At 39.9% G+C, this 20,415-nt stretch overlaps 2 protein-coding genes across 2 annotated transcripts; both read right to left on the minus strand.

Annotated features, from left to right (window-relative positions):
- Positions 1-1,261: 1,261 nt before the first annotated feature.
- Positions 1,262-8,784, minus strand: LOC110864321 (methylsterol monooxygenase 1-1). Its single transcript, XM_022113373.2, has 5 exons — positions 8,461-8,784; positions 4,301-4,623; positions 2,001-2,148; positions 1,845-1,886; positions 1,262-1,492 (listed from the first exon to the last, which is right to left on the minus strand). The coding sequence occupies exons 1-5, from the start codon at positions 8,782-8,784 to the stop codon at positions 1,415-1,417; spliced, it is 915 nt and encodes a 304-aa protein (XP_021969065.1). The 3' UTR covers positions 1,262-1,414.
- A 3,979-nt stretch (positions 8,785-12,763) lies between these two features.
- On the minus strand, positions 12,764-16,290 carry LOC110866045. The gene is made up of 4 exons (XM_022115398.2): positions 15,591-16,290; positions 15,232-15,519; positions 13,616-15,036; positions 12,764-13,531 (listed from the first exon to the last, which is right to left on the minus strand). Exons 1-4 carry the CDS (start codon positions 16,288-16,290, stop codon positions 13,055-13,057), a joined length of 2,886 nt encoding a protein of 961 aa, XP_021971090.2. The 3' UTR covers positions 12,764-13,054.
- Between the last annotated feature and the right edge of the window lie 4,125 nt (positions 16,291-20,415).

Genomic DNA, 20,415 nt, shown 5'->3' on the forward strand with positions numbered 1-20,415 from the left:
CAATTCTATGTTGCAGGACTTGAAACCCTCCGGCCTTAATGAGGCCATTTGTGCTGAAGTGCTAAGTTCATTATCCAAGAAGCGTTCCCACTCTGGAGATAGTGAGGATACCTTCTCAGATATTGCTGAGGGTTCGTAGGAAGCAAGTATTGAAGGCTCCGAGGTTGCTGGCAATGATGGAGGCAGGAAGAAGAAGAAGGCAAAAAAGGGGAAGAAGGCTAAGACTGTTGAGGCTGAGGCCTCCAAGTCTATTTCTAATGCTTGAACAATTTATTCGTAGCTATCTTAGCACTTAGACAACGTTATGTGGTTTATGTATTTTGAACATCTTTTATTCAAGGGAACCGTTTAGGTCCCTTGCTGCTTAAAGCCTTCGAGGCTTCCATACAATGTTTCATGTTTATGGCCTGGTGTGGCCCTTGGTACTTTTAACTTAGATTATGCTATGTTTAACTTTTGTTGTATGTTGTGTTGTTGTTTTGCTTATTCACTTGGCGGGTAGCGGTGTGGCGCGGTGTTCTAGTGAGTGCATTGGCAGGTAGCGGTGTGGCGCGGTGTTCTAGTGATTGTGAGTTGACATGGCTCGGTTGACTCTCACACTCAACGATGTATAACATATGGCCTAACTATCTGTTTGCACACATCCTGGCCTTACGGGTTCCAAAACACATCAACAAAGTTATGTTTTTTATATATATAACATAGTGAATTTTAAGGGAGTTTATGGGTTAATAACGAAAATTCGGTTTTTTGTTTTTTTGAAAACCGTTCGTTTTTCAGTTTTCATCTCTCATGATGGGTTTGCTTCGGTTTGGTTATTTTAGTTTTGCCATCGCACCCAAAAAATGGTCAAAATAATGAATATGAGCCGAAACCTTTGGACCTAGTTGTTTTTGTTAGTTAATTATTAACAAATTATTACACATTTGGGCATAAATTTTGTGGGCTACACCATTTGTTAATTTCTTGTAATTTACTTAACATTCAATAACAAAAACTGTAATCCATAAACTAAATAACTAACATTGAAAAGTAAATGGTTTTTTTTTTTTTAATTCTGTTTGGTTTGGCGGTTTTCTAAAAAAATATAAAACCGAACCAACGATTTTTTGTATAGTTCGGTTTAGTCAGTTAATTTGGTTAATTGCTGCTCACCCCCATGGAGTTGTTCATAGCTGCACATATATATATACACACACATTGATAGAATAGTAAGCAGTATATATACCCAACATATTTGATATAAAGATAGTGTAAAGATCACTTATTCACTTCTACATATCTCTCTATATATACACATAGATGTATATATAAGTCCTTCATCATGACATATGCTGATATACAAGCTATACCATATATAAAACATCCTTTGGTAATCAACCAATGGAGTTTCTAGTCGATCTAGAGAACATGGTTACTCTGACTTGATACTTGCTGCGGAGGCATACGATCCACCAATTTGCTTAGCATCGCTTTTTAAGCCATCTTTCAACTAAATTACATTAATCAATACAATATAAGGTTTTTCAGTTCATGAAAATCGTATAATTGGTCTTGCAAAACACTTGGTTTTAGAAAAATGCGTCAAGTCTTTGAGGTGGCCGCGCTTCATGCACATATGAGTCGAAGTTAGGTTATGGAGGACGCAAATATGAATAGACGGCCAAAAAAATAAGATATTATGAATGGTTTACTTAACAGAACGCCTCAAAGTGTTTCGCAGTTTCTAAAACGAGACACATCTTTTAGTTATGCGTGCCTGGTCATTGATGACCAAAATGCGTCAAAGTGTTTCGCAGCTTCTAAAACCAAGGTTGTATAGATCATAGATTGAGTAGATTTACCTGTTGGTGTTGTTGCTGGAGTCTCTTATGGTACTTGTAGCCCTAGTGAGAGTAGAAAGCAAAGCTATCACGAAGCCCACATATACTATACTAGGATCAAGTATAAAACTAAAGAAAATACATATATAAAAGAATTAAAGGTAAATAAGTAACTACCTTATCTGTACCATAGATGTAGTCACAATAAGTGAAGATGGGTGCAAAGTTGCTTTGGCTTTGGCCTCCAACGTAATGGTGATAATCATGGAATTTTGCACCACCATAAAATGGTATGTATTTTTTCAATGTCCAGGGTAAGTCATACCTGCATGCAGCGTAATTAAATAAACACACCATAAGAAACTGAAAATATCAAATGGACAAATGCATGGCATCATGTGTTTTTCTCACCAAAATGGTGAGGGTTCAAATAAGTAGCGTTCGTTTCATGGAATGGAATGGAATGGAATTAGGAAGTTTTTCTTTGTAAAATTGATCTTGGTTGGGGGAGGGAGGAATTTGAAATCCAATGAATTTCTTTAATCAATGAAATTTGTGACTATTTCAACATTCCATTCCATTCCTTCATTAAAGTGAAGGATTTCTAAGGAATGTTGAAATAGTCTCAAATTTCATTGATTAAAGAAATTCATGGGATTTCAAATTCCTCTCTCCCCCAACCAAGATCAATTTTACAAAGAAAAACTTCCTAATTCCATTCCATTCCATTCCATTCCATGAAACGAACGCTGCCTAAGTGGATTTTGTTGGCCTAGCTTGCTAATTATCGATTGCAGAACTCCAATAAACAAACAGGATTATATATCACACAAAACAATAATCAACATTCATATCTATAAATACTAACCAAGACCTAATTACTCTTACTCAAACTCAAATCCCTATTTTCTAGACATTCAAATAACTAGATAAACCTGCAACGAATTAAAAATGCTAAACCAATAATTTTTAACATTCAAACTATTAATTGAATACTAATTATTAAACTCCTCTAGGAATCACAACTTCAAGTACAAGTACTTTTTGGGGAGGGGTTTGTGTTTGCCATTACAAAAACAAATGATTTGACCTAGAGCACAATTAAACTCTATATGGTTTGCATAGTGAAATTAATATAGCAAAACACAAACTCGAAATATTTTGTCGACGAGTGCAAAAAAGGCATAATATTAGTTACCATGCGATTTCACACAAAGAACGTTTTTCAAGGTCCTTTTCATTAGAGGTGTTCAGAATTCGATTCAGATTCAAAAATTTTGAAATTCGACTCGATTTGAATTCGATTATCATGGCTCGAATTTGATTTCAAAAAATTTGAATTTGATTTGTTTCGTATTAGAGTCCAGTAATTGAATATGAATTATGATTTTCAATTCGTATTAAATTCGAATTCAAGTTATACATATTTTTTTAATATGTATAACTCTAAAATTTCGGCTAAACTATAAATTACATCCATAATTAACAAGTCCATTATTCATAACATTAACAAGCCAAATAACAAATAGCTCTACTACTTAGGAGAGGAGGGGTGGTCACTAGTGATGGATTTCTATCACTCCCACTATCAAATCAAATCATGCCATGTCATCACCCAATATTCTATCACTAGTGATAGAAATGTAGGGGGGGTGGTATCACTAGTGATGAGATTACAATGTACAAGTATTAATACCCAATGTACAAGTAATACACATTCATTTGATCAAGTTCAACGCGTTATACATTCAACGAGTTATTCCTATAACTCGTGATAAACATGGAGGCGGCGGTGTTCCACGAGTGATAGGATTCTATCACGGTAAATAACGTATCCGCCCCGTGTGACCTTTTTTCTAAATTATTACATAACTTGCATCACTACTAGTAACCATTCTAACTTTAAATTTAGAGTTTTGACATGTTGATTGTTTAGTATTTTGTATATGAGTATTTTTTTTAAAATAATTAGTTTGTAGTAGTTTTAAAAATAAAGTAAAATAATTTATCGTTTATCTCAAATTCGATTCGAGTTTCATATAAGTATCGAATAAACAAAATCTAAATCGAATATGAATATGAATTCAGGTAAAAAATAAAATTTCAAAAAATTCATTCGACTAATTCAAAAATTGTTGAACACCCCTAGTTTTCGTATAAAGAATACATATTGAATTTTTAGTTTGTGTGAGTTGCCTAGTATAGAGAATACATATTGAATTTTTAATTTGTGGGACTTGCCTAATCACGTGTTTATCTTGCGAATTTTCCCAAGTATCAAATACATCGATCAAAAGAGCAAACTATATACCAATAAGTGGTGGTCCATTGACAAAGACAAAGCATTTAAACATCTTGAGAAAGGGAGATTTTGGATTCAAGTCAGTAGAAAATAAAAGAAATTTGCCATGTTCATAAAAAAAAAAGAGCGAACTATGTATGCCAAGCATAATAAAATTTGTTGCTATTTAACTTACCCACTATGAATCTCAACGGACTCAGTATGCCTCAAGAAAAGCCATAACAAGAACGTAATCATGTGCCCCGGAACAATTGCAGGACCCAAATAACCTGGAATCCCAAACACCAATGTCTCCAGCCAGTGTGCATGCTGACTAGTAAACCCCGTAGGCGCTGTGTATTCATGATGAACCTTATGAATATTCTCATACACCCACTTGATGTGAAAAGCTCTATGGAGCCAATAACTAGTGTAATCTTCAATAATAAAGTAGATTATCAACTGAGCTATAATCTCCGTTAATGATGGTAAGGGCAAGCTTGTTCGAATACCTATCATCTACATACATTATATATCAATCACAAGTTAAACTATTGGTACACTCAAGGTGCCTATTTGCATACTTTAGGGGTTATGTGTACATGACATATAAAAATCAGTGCCTGACTAGTGTCAGTTCTAGTCTGGTGGCTCCTGTACGCCGCCTATAGGACCCTCGTATAGGTCTCGTACAAGAACCATGTCATGTATGTGCCTCGTATAGGCCTATATGAGGCGTATATAAGGTTCTTTTTTATAAGAAAATAAGTTTTCTTTTTTAAATAAGAAAATAAGTTTTCTTTTTTAAATAAGTTTTATAACCATGTCCTGTATCTGCCTCGTATAGGCCTATATGAGGCGTATATGCAAAGTTTTATAAGAAAATAAGTTTTATTTTTTAAATAAATAAAAAACTAAGTTTTTACAAACATTTTTATACAATATTAATCATTTTTATACGATACTAGATTTATCGTATCGTATAGGTGTAGTATAGGTCCCGTGTTGGCCTCTTATAAGCCTATAAGTGTGATATCGTATCGTACAGTATAGTGTAGTATAGGTCCTATATAGGTCTCATATAGGTCTATAGGTGTAGTATCGTATCGTAGGCCTATAGATGTAGTATCGTATCTTATCGTGTAGCATAATATAAATTAAGTTTCATATAGGTGTTGTGTGGTGTAGTGTAGGTCCCGTATTAGCCTCGTATAAGCCTATAGGTGTGGTGTAACATAGGTTTCGTATAGACCTATACTATACGATACTACACATATAGGCCTATACGAGACTTATACTACACTACACTATACGATACTACACCTATATGCATATACGGGACCTATAACACCTATAGGCATATACAAGACCTATAAGCTTATACAAGACCTATACTACATCTATAGGTCTACGTGGGACCAATACTACAACTATACAATACTATACTATAATACACCTATAGGCGTATACAGGACCTATACAACACTATACGATACGATGGTACACTATACGATAATATACGATACGTTAGGATATAATATACTATACTATAATACACCTATAAACATATACAAGACGTATACGATACGATACGATCCTACACTATACAATAATATACGATACGATAGGATATGATACTATACTACAACTATAGGCGTATATGGACCTATACTACACCTATAAACCTATACGAGACCTACACTACAACTATACGATACGATTCTATAGTATACTATAATACACCTATAGGTATATACGAGACCTATACTACACCTATACGATTTGATACGATAAGATATGATACTATACTACATTACACCTATAGGCTTATACAAGACTTATACTACACTATATGATACGATACTACATCAATAGTACAGTACAGTACAGTATAGTATAGTATAAAGTCTCGTATGGGCCTATGGATGTAGTATCGTATCATATAGTGTAGTATAAGTCTCGTATAGGTTCCCTATAGGTCTTGTATAGGCCTGTACGGGACCTAAACTACACCTATAGTCCTATATGGGACCTATTCTATACCTATATGCCTATAGGCCTAAACGAGTGTTGTATCATATCCTATAATATCGTATCATATAGTGTAGTATAAGTCTCGTATAGGTTCCCTATAGGTCTTGTATTGGCCTATACGACACCTATACTATACATATAGTGTGATATACTACACCTATAAAGCTATACAGGTGCGTATCGTATCCTATAGTATCATATTGTATTATATCGTATCATATTGTATTGTATTGTATCGTATAGTGTATTATAAGTCTCGTATAGGTCCTCTATAGATCTTGTATAGGCCTATATGGGACCTAAATTACACCTATAGTGTTATACGAGACCTATACTACACCTATAGGTCTATATAAGGGTGTTGTATTGTATACAATAGTATCGTATAGTGTAGTATAAGTCTCGTATAGGCCCCCTATAGGTCTAGTATACATCAATAGTACAGTACAGTACAGTATAGTATAGTATAAAGTCTCGTATGGGCCTATGGATGTAGTATCGTATCATATAGTGTAGTATAAGTCTCGTATAGGTTCCCTATAGGTCTTGTATAGGCCTGTACGGGACCTAAACTACACCTATAGTCCTATATGGGACCTATTCTATACCTATATGCCTATAGGCCTAAACGAGTGTTGTATCATATCCTATAATATCGTATCATATAGTGTAGTATAAGTCTCGTATAGGTTCCCTATAGGTCTTGTATTGGCCTATACGACACCTATACTATACATATAGTGTGATATACTACACCTATAAAGCTATACAGGTGCGTATCGTATCCTATAGTATCATATTGTATTATATCGTATCATATTGTATTGTATTGTATCGTATAGTGTATTATAAGTCTCGTATAGGTCCTCTATAGATCTTGTATAGGCCTATATGGGACCTAAATTACACCTATAGTGTTATACCAGACCTATACTACACCTATAGGTCTATATAAGGGTGTTGTATTGTATACAATAGTATCGTATAGTGTAGTATAAGTCTCGTATAGGCCCCCTATAGGTCTAGTATAGTCCTATAGGTTTTGTATAGTCCTATAGGTCTATATAATACCTAAACTACACCTATAGTCCTATGCGGGACCTATATTACACCTATAGGCCAATACGAGACATATACTACAAGTACACGATTCGATGCTATAATATACTATCTATAATACACCTATAGGCATATACTGGGCTCATACTACACCTATACGATACTATATGATATGATACTACACTATATGATAATATACGATACGATAGAATGTGATACTATATTACACCTATAGGCCTATAGAGGACCTATACTACACCTATAAGCATATACGAGACCTATAATACACCTATAAGCATATACGGGATCTATACTACACCTATACGATGCTAAACCTATACGATACTACACTATATGATACGATACGATAAAATATGATACTATACTATACCTAGATGATACGATACTACATCTATTGTTTTTTATTATTTTTTTTAAATACTTATTATAGAACTTTGCTAAAACGATAAATATTGTATTAAAACGTAAAAAAAATGACCTTTATATGTGTCCTAGAGTAGTGTTCGACTACAAAATTCATTTTTTCTACAAAGTGTACAAAGTCATAAAACACCACAATTTCAACCATAAAACACACTCAAAACCCACAAATAACAGAGTGAAGATCACTAAAACACAATATCCAAACCCTAACAGTCTATAAAAACTTCAAACACACCATCGTAAAACTATGAATATAAAATACAACATGATAATCAGCATAAAACATACTAATATTAGTCATTCGATAATCAAAGCCTTATCATCCAAAACACAACACAAAACCCATAAATATGGCGTTTAGTAATCTTCACTTTGTTATTGTGGGTTTTGGGTGTGTTTGATAGTTAGCACTATGGTGTGTTATGACATTTTATACTTTGTAGGAAAAATTGACTTTGTAGCCAACTCCTACCCATATGCCCTATATATATAGGCCTATACGTGGGCGTATATAAAGGGTAAAATGACCATTTTACCCCTGGTTTGGGCTGCGTATAGGCCCTGAACCAGGGGTAAAATAGTCTTTTAGGTCTATACGTCTCGTATAGACCTATACGCGGCGAATAGGACCATGATAAAACACAATCAGAGATTCTTTTGGAAATTGAAAAAGGTGGCTATACGCCACGTGCAGACCTGTAGATAACGTATATAAGGGTCCACTTAATTTGCACATAGGCATCAAGGTGTGTGAATATGCACACCCTTAATTAATAACAACCGTTTATATTGGATTAATAGTTGTCAAATTAATCTTACTTTTATGGAAGGATAAGAGACGAGTAGTGTAGGTGCAACAATGAGGACGAACGTCCGTGTGACGACCAAGTAACATTTGAAGTTATCGTATAGAGAAATCTTAATCTTGGGTTGAATTTTATAAGAGGCTATCGGAAATATGAGTTCGATAAGCACGTATAAGAGAGGTACTAGAATTGATGGGAGAAAAAGTAAGGGAATGGCGTGGCAGTAGAGGGCGTAATCCGACTTATTAGCCGTGTAATTAAACCATAAGGTTTCCGCACAAGTGAGAGATCGACCGATGGCGGTCTCAGCCTCTTGCAGGGTGGCGTAGGGCAACATTGTGAGTACTACGTTTTATTCCATCAAAGACTTATATAGACTATGGGGGAAATGGAAGCTTTTTAGATTTTAAGGAAAGAATACTAAAATGGAAAATCACATGACACCCAGTATTTTATTTTATTTACTTTATTAACTATTTTATTTTAAGTTACTTTACAGTCCTTAACATGCACATGTCTTCAAAGTTTAGTGTTGTCTAAATCATTTCAAACAGCCATAAGTCATTATAATAAGGCAACAATAATATGAACATATACGACCTCAATAACCCGACCCAACATAAAACTATAAAAGCAGTAATCCCTTACAATTAACTTGTAAAAATAAAGAATAATTTGATGTGTACCAGACCTTTTGCATTTAGTAACTTAGGCTGGACGGTATGGGGGTCGTCCCCGGGTCGGCCTGGTGCGGCAACGGGGCTGCACACCGCCCCCCGAGGCTCATCCTGCACACCCTAGGCCCATCCTTTTAAGCTCATCCCCTACACCCACTTACGTAGACGCCTATATGGCGAATCATCCTTTAAAAACTACCCTCCTTCGCACCCCATAGTCTTATACTAACATTATTGAACTCCTGGTAAGCTTATCAGAGCCTACAATTACTAGAAAAAGAACACTTTTTAAGAATCTATAAAAAGCAACCATCCTACTTCCTAAAATAGGATTCCTATAAACTTTTTTTAACGAAAAATTTCTTTTTAATTACTATCGTCTCTGAAACTTGAACCCAAGACCTCATTTTTCCAAGTTGTTTAAAGACTTTGCCTAAAGTTGAACCCCTGTATCACTAGTTGACCTAACACACTCGTTAATTAGTTACATGTACGTTATGAGCTTACTTGTAGCATGCGATTTTTTAACATCTAATTTTTTTTACCCCTATATACCACCTAATCAGTTACACGTACAAGGCTTTAAATCCACACCATGTTTATGACAAGCCATTACCGATGCCACTAGACCACAACACCGGCCTTGAGCTGTAGCATATGGTGGTCCATTGGCAAAAATAAAGCCTTTAAACACCTGAATTTAGGAGGAAAAGGTGTTGGGTTCAAGTTCTGTGGACGACAGGGATTTAAAGAAATTTGCCGTTCAAAAAAAAAAAAAAAAACCAAAGAAATTCATTAATTATATAAAAACTTATCAAAGAAACATTCTTCCACAAACAAACGTCAAATTGTAACACATGATGACATGAATTTAAGAGACTATTGTAACTACTTAAAAAAACGTTTAGGTTGACATTAGTAGAATTACGTCAAAATCAATTATCAACAAATTTTATATAATATAGAAAACTGAACTTAATTAATTTATTATACTAATAATCTTAAATACAAACTAAATCTGTTGAGTTTCTAAAGGAAAAGACAAACATACTTTACGTGAAAACTAAATGTGATTAAAATTGGGTAGAAGTTAATCTAATGAAATAGATGTTAGGTACGAACTCTCATGTTAGTTTAATGTAGTTTTCGATATATGCACGTGCATCTCCATTATAAAGGAAATCTCATCTCAATTCATCTATCTTGGTCTCATACTTTTGACTGAATCAAAACTGTTGTGAAGGGGTATGGTCCCAAAAAGTCGCGCAAACCTCAGATCAGGTTGCGCGTGAGACCATACTCTTTAACACAACAAGGTGTTAACAACAACCTTGCGCGGCCTACATCGCTCTACGATTATCCCGCGCGAGGGAATGCACACAACAAACCCAGATATCAGCACTTAACATAAAAACAATGGAAGAAATGAGCCACTCGGTAGGGAAGCGCGCGGCTACCTACAGTGGTACACAAGGTACAAGTGGCAGTAAAAGGAGCCAATGAGCGTCTAGCAGGCTCTGGTCAATCGTGCGCCACGATCGCCTGACGAGAAGTACACAAGGACGCCTACATGGCACCAATCAGAGGACGGAGACAACTGTCCCACGATCTCCACTCGTCTGCTGATGACAGAAGGACAACAAGGCCGACAACAATGACACGTGGCTCCAATCAAGGTGCGCCAGCACCAACGAGCATCTAGAAGCCACTAAGCGGTCGACGCCAGTGAGACAAAGAGCATATCCGTTTTGTTGTCCGCTTCTGGCCCAAGGCCCATCAGCCCATAACCCCTCACACCTCTCCGGCTATAAATAGAGACCTTACTTCACAGGTTAAACATTCTATTCTCTCGGCTCTTACTCTTTACACTTAATCACTCTCAAAGCAGTCGCTTATTCTCACGCCGGAGCCTGGTTAAGAGGGAAACCCCCACATTCCCCTCTTAACGAGTAACGGTGTTCTGTTTTGCAGGTTAGATCACCAAGTCGGAGCTTAAATATCTTGAAGAAGATTAACCAACATGAAAGGAACATAAACCAATCTAATTAACTCTCTAATTAGATCACTGTTTCTTCATTGGCGCCCACCGAGGAGTAGTGCTGGTAAGTGCCTTTGACTTATGCTTTTTCTTGTTGAGAGTTTTATCTTTAATGCTTTTTGTTTGTTGTGAAGGTTGCCAACTCCATCTTGAATGCGAGCGAGCTAGACCGCGCCGTAGCGGCTCTGACAGATGCGGCGCGTGCGGTGGGTCATCGGGGAGGCTACCTGGAGTGTGCCGATCACGTTGAGCAGATGCTTGGGCAGGAATTTGATATAAGTCATTGCTCAGTGACGGAACATGCTGATGCTGCATTGGCTAGTGCTGAAAACTCCTATGACAACCTTTCCTTGCCTATCATGGAGTTGGTTGTTGAATCGTTGAAGAAAGACGACTGGTGCCAGCGTCTTAAGGCAGTCCTCGATCCACCGGTTACCGTCGAGTTGTCCGACGAAGAGCCAGCTGGTGATGATGGCGGCGATCGTGACAGACAATGGCACCAACTTTGCTTCGGACGATCTTAAGAGCTGGATGAAGGAGATGAACATTGAACACACTTTCACCTCCGTTGCGCACCCACAAGGCAACGGACAAGTGGAAAGTGTGAACAAATGCATCGTCGAAGGGATAAAGGCCAGATTAGGAACAAGGCGGCGCGGATGGGTTGATGAGCTTCCAAGCATTTTATGGGCTCATCGGACCATGCCAAAGACGAGTACCGGCGAGACCCCTTTCAGCCTGGTCTATGGCTCAGAGGTGGTAATCCCGGCGGAGATTGGCCTGCCCTCGCCACGCATGACAGCGGTCAACGCAGTTGACAATGAAGCGGAAAGGCGTCTAGACTTGGACCTGTTAGAAGAAAGACGCGAAATCGCAAGAATCAGAGAGGCCAAATACAAAACCCAGCTGGAAAGGTACTACAACACAAGGGTTCGCATTTGTACCTTCAACCCGGGGGAATACGTCTTTCGCGACAATGAAGCATCAAATGCGGAACGTCCAGGGAAATTGGCACCTAAATGGGAAGGCCCATATCTGATTCATGAGGTCCTGGGCAAAGGGGCCTACAAATTGCGCACCCTAGATGGCCACATCTTACCAAGAACTTGGAATGCGCAACAACTGCGCAAATGTTACATGTAATCTGTTTCGGCCCTGCGCCATCTTTCAATTCACTAAGCCGGCTACAAGCCATTAGCAATTATGTATGAAGGCCTAAGCGCCCATTTCTGACTTGAATGAAAACATACGACATGTTTTTCTATTACATTTTTTCGTTACAAATGCATGCTAAACTTATGATTAGCGCGAAAACACTCCAGCATTTCAGGGTTGTTCAAACCACCTCCAAGGTCCTCCGCGAACAATAGCGCGAGACCGGGTGGATACCTTAATACTTAAAAAACGCTTCCATTTATTCGAGCCAATTTAACATAAAGTTTTTATAGCAATGCAATAATTGCAACGGAAAAAATCAAAATGTTTCATGTCATTTAAAACTTGCGCAAATGCGCAGCATTGTACATAGAGTATCCGAAGAAATTACAAAGGCGCAAATCCCTATCAACCACCTATTCAACAAACTATCCTATTCATCGCGGCGATCATCACCATCATCTCCGTCATCCTCACCATCATCATCGTTGCCATCATCATCACCATCGCCGCCATCATCACCAGCTGGCTCTTCGTCGGACAACTCGACGGTAACCGGTGGATCGAGGACTGCCTTAAGACGCTGGCACCAGTCGTCTTTCTTCAACGATTCAACAACCAACTCCATGATAGGCAAGGAAAGGTTGTCATAGGAGTTTTCAGCACTAGCCAATGCAGCATCAGCATGTTCCGTCACTGAGCAATGACTTATGTCAAATTCCTGCCCAAGCATCTGCTCAACGTGATCGGCACACTCCAGGTAGCCTCCCCGATGACCCACCGCACGCGCCGCATCTGTCAGAGCCGCTACGGCGCGGTCTAGCTCGCTCGCATTCAAGATGGAGTTGGCAACCTTCACAACAAACAAAAAGCATTAAAGATAAAACTCTCAACAAGAAAAAGCATAAGTCAAAGGCACTTACCAGCACTACTCCTCGAGTGCGCATCCATTCAGCCTCCGAGACAAGCGTATCAACGATGCCTTGGGTCTCGGAGTAGTTTGTCTGGGCCACATTAAGCGCAGCAGTGCTGACAGCACGCGCCTCCTCAGCATCAGCAGCCTTGACCTTCTCAGCCTCAAGGTCAATCTCCAAAGACTCGCATCTGTCGATTTGCTCATTCAAGCGACGTTTGAGTTCCGCAATCTCAACGTCCTTGGCGTGGAGATCCTTGTCCTTGTTGGACAATTGCACCTTGGCTTCAGTCAGCTCAACCTAAACATTGGCAAACGCCTTGAGAATTGACTTAGAGAAATCTCATAAACAAAAAAGGGAAGAGTGAGAGTCAGTAGAACTAACCTCCATCTGCTGCTTGGCAGCTCTTTCACCCTGCGCTTCCTCCACCTTTGAGGTCAAGTCCGCAACTTTAGCCTCAAGATCAACGATCTTCTGTCGTAGCGCATAAGCACGATCGTTGTCTTGGGCGCATATACGCTTAAACTCGGCCTTCTCCTTGGCCAGTTGCTCCTCAACATTGTGGAGTTTTTTCTGCAGCCCCTCGCGGCCCCACTCTTCAGCCTTCTTGTCAGCCTCAAACTTGGCTCTCTCCTCACCAAACGCGGTTTTCGACTTTTCGAATTCAGCAATACGTTTCAGCATACGCTCGCGATAAGCCTCCCAGTCGGCGCGCTCCCTAACCATCGTTCGCCATTCGCGAACTATTTGATGGTTGGCAGCACGAGCGTTGGCCTCACCAAGAATATAAGTACGATACAACATTTCGTGAGGTTTCGCCCTTTGCCGATGGACTTCAGCAGGTGTAAAGGAGTTCAGGAACCACTCGCGCGCAGGGCTGAACTCGACGAAAGTATCTTTCTGTTTTAAACTCCAGGGGGCTTGATGAGGAGCGTCCCCACGCTCTTCTTCAGTGTAAGTCTTGTAGTAAATATCCCCAACGGTGTCCTTCGCACCTATCACATTGGGGTTATAACCCCCAGCTCCACCAGAGCTCGCGCCGCTTGAGGAGAAGCGGCTGGAACCCTTGGAAGTAGTAACAGGACCGGTGTTGGTTGGTTTGGTGACCTCAGGACCTGGAGGTTTAAGAGGCTGATCCATAGCCTTTTTCGCCGATAGCTCCTTCTCCAAGGCCTGCTTCCTCGCCACTTCAGCCAACCTCTCCTGCTCCGCCCTCTGCTTCCTCTCCTCCTCCTCCTTTTTCTTTCTCTCCTCTTCTACCTTCTTCCTCTCTTCTTCTTTCTTTCTCTTCTCCTCCGCAACTCTCTTCTTCTCCTCCTCTCTCTTCCGGTCCTCCTCCACCTTTCGCTGCGCCTCAGCAGCCTTCGCGGCATCCTGAGCCGCAGTGTCAGTGGACTTGACGGTAATCTTGGGCCTCTTTACCCCGGCCTCACTAAACGTGACACCCTTCTCAGGGGTCTTCTTCTTGATTTCTGAAAAATAAAGCAAAAGCATTTGAGTAAAGAGAAAAGTATTAAGAAGAGAAGCGAAGAACTTACCAGGAGAAAATCTGTATAACGAGCGCAGCTTGCTCGTTTTCCCAACCACGGGAATCACAGCAGATGTAGGGGCGGAAGCCACACCAGTCGTGGCTTCGCTCCTACCCCTCTTCCGCCCAATAAGCCGGGCACCAGCATCTTCCTCTTCTACTTCTTCATCCTTTGGGAAAGACGGAGTCGCGCCAGCTTCAGGGTTGCGAGAACCCGCGCTCCCAGAACTCTTCGACCCACCAGCACCAGTTTTCCCCTTTGCTGCATGTGATAAACCTTCATATGAGTCACTGATTATCACATAGTCGTCTAAATCACGTTGACGAAGGCGAAGAGTACCTTTGACAGCAGCAGATGTTGCGCGACTAGGGCCGGTGCCCTTATTGGTCACCTCAGGCTCCACCTTTTTCTTCTTCTTCACCGGTTTTTTCTTCTTCTCCTCGGGGTCAATCCCCAGGTCGCGCAACACACCTGCAAAGATTTTAGACCAAGAGCTTAGCTCGCCGTTGGAAGAACCTACAGACTCCTCGCTGGAAAGATAGAAAGTTTCTTTCCCAGCGAGAGTCACAGAGCGCAATGGACGAGGTTTAGGGTATTGCGTACCTTCAGTAGCGGTTGGCGGCGAAGCGAAAGCATCAGCAGCTGGAAACATGAAGTTTCCTTTAATCTGGTCATACCAGCTTTCCTCATCATCGCGCACTGGGCGAACGCCCATGGAGCCACCAAACGTGGAGAAGGCAGCTTGATAGAGTTGCGCTTCTACACACAAAAATAAGTAAGTAACAAGGTAAAGCGAATACACTTAAAAAAGGAACAAAGAAAAGTCTAACCTTGATCACCGATCTTCAAGACCGGAACCTCCTTGCTGCTAGGTGACCACTGGTCACTCATCTTAGCAGCAACCAAAACACTTTCCCCAAACACCCGGTTAGGGGTTGGGGTTAGCTGCTGGTACCACCGAGCAGTCTTAGGGATCGGGAGATCTTCCTTGGGTATGACCTCAGTCCATTCCCTAAAAGGCATAGCGATTGGCAAAACTTCTTCCCTGATGAAGAAGAACTTGGGTTTCCAATCGTGGAAACTCTTAGGAGGATTCAGCAGAATCTTCTTCGCCGCACCTCGGCTCGCAAATGAGAAGAACCCCATCGTTCTCTGCAACTGGTAGAAAGCACGAAACTTATCTACCGATGGCTCAATGCCATGAGACCGGCACAGGAATTCGAAGTGCCGCACCCTCACCATCCCGGGTGGGCTCATCTGGGATATATGGAAGTTATAGTAAGAAAGAATACTGCCCAGGAAATTGGTCGCCGGCAGTCGGAAATTCCCTTGAAGGAAAAAGTCTTCATAAAGGGTGATATAACCGGGTGGTGCATCAGCCGCGGTCTGGCCCTGAGCCGGATACCGGGCATCCCACTCCGGTGGGAATCTAAAACTACGAACAATCTGTTCGAACAGACCTAAGTCCCATCTAAGGACAGGAACCGTTCCTTCCTCACTAACAGGAGCCTCTGGGTGTTCTTCACTCATCTTTGAAGAAGGATCTGGAAAAAAGGCTTGAAGAGAATTTGAAGATTTGAAGAAATCTTGAAGAAGACGAAGAACACTTTGAAGATTCAAAGAGTTTTGAGAGAAAAGTGGAGAAGCAACGAAGAGAAGTGAGAATCTCTCACCTTCTCTTCGGATATATATACCCATCGCATTTAATGCGATGGGTAACCGTGCCGCGTTAGCCGCTAGGCTAACCAACAGGAGGTTGCCACGTCAAGCGGAAAACCAGGGGTGACGGTTACCACGCGCGCGTGGGCCTCACTCTCCTGACATGAAGTGCAACCGCCGCAGGCGGCATGATGACACCTGTGCCAGGGGTCAACTCACACGTCGCCCTCAGCGACTTATCTCACCAACCTGTCATAAGTTCAAATTTCGAAGTTTCCCGCCATAAAACGTGCAAGTAACTTCATGCAGAAGTCACATGAGTCGCGCCAGATATACGTAAACTACTATAACCTCGCGCGCCTAAAAGGTCAAACAAGAAATCACTCGACACCTGCCTAGTACCTGCGCATTGAAAACGACAGTTTTCAACGTCCGCCATACAAGTCAGGATCAAAAGAACCATTTCCCCTTCTCTTATTTTTTTTTATTAAGTCCAAAGCTCCAACCACTTGCGTTGCGCATGGTGCAGCACTGGACTGGGGGGACTTGAAGGGGTATGGTCCCAAAAAGTCGCGCAAACCTCAGATCAGGTTGCGCGTGAGACCATACTCCTTAACACAACAAGGTGTTAACAACAACCTTGCGCGGCCTACATCGCTCTACGATTATCCCGCGCGAGGGAATGCACACAACAAACCCAGATATCAGCACTTAACATAAAAACAATGGAAGAAATGAGCCACTCGGTAGGGAAGCGCGCGGCTACCTACAGTGGTACACAAGGTACAAGTGGCAGTAAAAGGAGCCAATGAGCGTCTAGCAGGCTCTGGTCAATCGTGCGCCACGATCGCCTGACGAGAAGTACACAAGGACGCCTACATGGCACCAATCAGAGGACGGAGACAACTGTCCCACGATCTCCACTCGTCTGCTGATGACAGAAGGACAACAAGGCCGACAACAATGACACGCGGCTCCAATCAAGGTGCGCCAGCACCAACGAGCATCTAGAAGCCACTAAGCGGTCGACGCCAGTGAGACAAAGAGCATATCCGTTTTGTTGTCCGCTTCTGGCCCAAGGCCCATCAGCCCATAACCCCTCACACCTCTCCGGCTATAAATAGAGACCTTACTTCACAGGTTAAACATTCTATTCTCTCGGCTCTTACTCTTTACACTTAATCACTCTCAAAGCAGTCGCTTATTCTCACGCCGGAGCCTGGTTAAGAGGGAAACCCCCACATTCCCCTCTTAACGAGTAACGGTGTTCTGTTTTGCAGGTTAGATCACCAAGTCGGAGCTTAAATATCTTGAAGAAGATTAACCAACATGAAAAGAACATAAACCAATTTAATTAACTCTCTAATTAGATCACTGTTTCTTCAGTTGGGTATCAAGTAGTTTAGTAGAACCAACTCACAACACACAAACGAACGAACAACGATGCAAAAACAAAAAATAAAAGCAAAAGGAACACGACAATTTGGCATGCTTTGGGTTCGATGCGAATCTTATGTCCATGAGCTGTGACTAGATGATATAAAGACATAATTGAGTTTTGTAACTTAGGTGTATAACGCCCCAATCCTAGGGGTTTCAACTATTGGATTTACTCCTTGACAATTAGTTATAAAAAATTCATTCCACACTAGTGGAAAGTAACGATGATGTCTTTACAATCCAAATTAAATTAAAAGATTTGTCTTTAGCATAAAAACATAATAGAGACGGGGATGTCAGTTGTACTTCAGGAACCTTCGTTATGCATCAGTTTTTGCTTTATCCAGCTAACCTAATCTGATATGCATACTAAAAGTTGTACACTAAGTGAGTTATAATTTAAATCAGGTACTAGCAACTATGTTATACATAAAGAAGCAAATAAGCAAACAGGACACATTAAGAATCATATTACCACGCTATGTGTACAACATAACACTTTACTAAGACTATATCACAATACTATGAACTATCACATGCTTTTAAACTATGGGTGATTGTAGAAGCATGAGCAAACAACGGATGCACTGCCCCTTTATCTATTGGTCAGTGTGTTAACTTTAGACGCGTATACTCTAAGAAGGATTGTACTTTGATTTCTTTTAGAATGTTAACTTTAGACGCGAAGTCTCCCTTTGATCTTTGATAATGCAACATGCATACTATAGGTACTTTATCGCTTTGTTACTTTAATAAGTTACTATTACTTTAGCAAACTTTACCATACTTTAACTTTGTTGAAAACGTACTATTTTGCCAATTACATCAAATTTACCATAGGCGAACTTAGGTGTTGTGGTGGGTGGGCGTCTACCCACCCCTTGAAAAGTTGGTTGAAGTCCTCATTCGCACCCTCAAAGAATAATTCTTGGGTCCGCCACTAATTTACATCAAACATTTCAATCTAATTAATGCAAAGAGGCGCTAGTTTATCTATAAGGGTGTAAGGGGCACTCTACTCGGGTGGAGTAGTCTTTTTTTCATCTCAGCTAATCCTACTCTGTCGTGTCAACTTCACTCTCTACTCTCAATTTTTTTCTTTAAACAAATAAAAAAATATATATATAAGTGTGATTGGGTGGAAGAGCGTGAGGCCCACCATTAACCCTCTCTATCCTCTTCCCTTATTGGTGAACACTCCCCGCTCGATTGGGTTTACCGTGTGGACACCGGGGTTGGCGGCGATGTTCCCGCCAGGTGAAAGATCACGGCTTGGCCTTCCCTAGGTGTGCCCCGTACAATCTAAGAAGGATTGTAATTTGATTTCTTTTAGAATCTTCTTAGTACATATCACATTACCATTAAAAGAGGTATAATTTTGGCACTTGAACCTATTAAACCTTGACACAAATATAGAATACGTGAGTAGTTCTTATTAGAAATAGTAGAAAAAAATATAAATTTCTATTTCTATTTCTATAGTATAAATAAATCAATTTCACAGTTATTGAACACACAAGTCATGCGCCACAGAATGAGCCAGATAAACCAAATAATTTAATCATAAAATCAAATAACTATAGAAACGAACTAAACTAAGGGGGGTAGGGGTGGGATAACTCACACCCAATTCCATCACTCACAACATCCAATCAGGTTCTGTCATGTCATCAACCATTATTTCCATCACTCACAACCTTTTTTAGTGGAAATGGTCATCACTCACAACCTTTCACAACCTTTTTATTTTTATTACATCAATGTACAACTCCTTAGCACTAGAGTACAACTCCTCAATACACAAAGTTCCAAAAAATGGTCAAAAAGGGTGGGCAACAGTTGGACTTTTGAAGTTTACAACGCGTTATGTAGTTCACGCGTTATAAAATTTTGTGGGTGAAACTTTGGGTGGCGGCGGTGTTCCACAAAGTTTCACTCGTGAAACTATGCCATCACGCTACCACCCCGGGTCCTCTAACTAAATCAATTGACATCCCAGTGTTCAGTTGTGGTTATTACTTTTTTGTAACCAAGTTTTGTGATTAGTTTATAATTATACTAGGTTATAACCCCGTGTATTGTAGGGTCAAAATTGCAAAAGGTGAAAACCTTTGGGTTAAAATTAAAAAATCAAGTTTTTTTTTGGAAAACTCTTAAAGCACATGTTACAAGTGCTTATGCACAAAAAGTTTGCTTATTTATATATGGAATAATAATAATAAGATATTTTATGAAACTTTATCCGTAGTTTTTTAAATATTTGAAACATATTAAATTTAATAATTTAAATTAAATAATAATTATATAGAATTAATGATGGTCTAGAATAATGACAAGTGTCCTAAAAATGGTTTCTTTTATTATATAGTATAGATAGATGCAACAGATAAATAACCGAAGTGAAGCTCCGTTAAAGTGCAATCTTCATATATTTTTACAAAGAATATACTACATCTCGAAAAAAAACTTGTTTCAAACTTTTTTATATAAACAATACATTACTTGAATCATCCTTGTTATATTTTATATATATTTCTTTTTTTCGGATTATTACCT

The sequence above is a fragment of the Helianthus annuus genome, chromosome 6 (genome assembly GCF_002127325.2).
Source record: "Helianthus annuus cultivar XRQ/B chromosome 6, HanXRQr2.0-SUNRISE, whole genome shotgun sequence".
NCBI classification, from domain to species: domain Eukaryota; kingdom Viridiplantae; phylum Streptophyta; class Magnoliopsida; order Asterales; family Asteraceae; genus Helianthus; species Helianthus annuus.

Coding starts and splice junctions, on each gene's coding strand:
- LOC110866045 (XM_022115398.2), bottom strand. CDS start 16,290: ATGAGTGAAGAACACCCAGAGGCTCCTGTTAGTGAGGAAGGAACGGTT. Junction 15,520..15,590: donor CTTGAAGATCGGTGATCAAG/GTTAGACTTTTC, acceptor TTTTGTGTGTAG/AAGCGCAACTCTATCAAGCT. Junction 15,037..15,231: donor TTGGTCTAAAATCTTTGCAG/GTGTGTTGCGCG, acceptor ACTCATATGAAG/GTTTATCACATGCAGCAAAG.
- LOC110864321 (XM_022113373.2), bottom strand. CDS start 8,784: ATGTTGCCCTACGCCACCCTGCAAGAGGCTGAGACCGCCATCGGTCGA. Junction 4,624..8,460: donor TCTCTTATCCTTCCATAAAA/GTAAGATTAATT, acceptor TAATGTATGTAG/ATGATAGGTATTCGAACAAG. Junction 1,493..1,844: donor TCCAGCAACAACACCAACAG/GTAAATCTACTC, acceptor AATGTAATTTAG/TTGAAAGATGGCTTAAAAAG.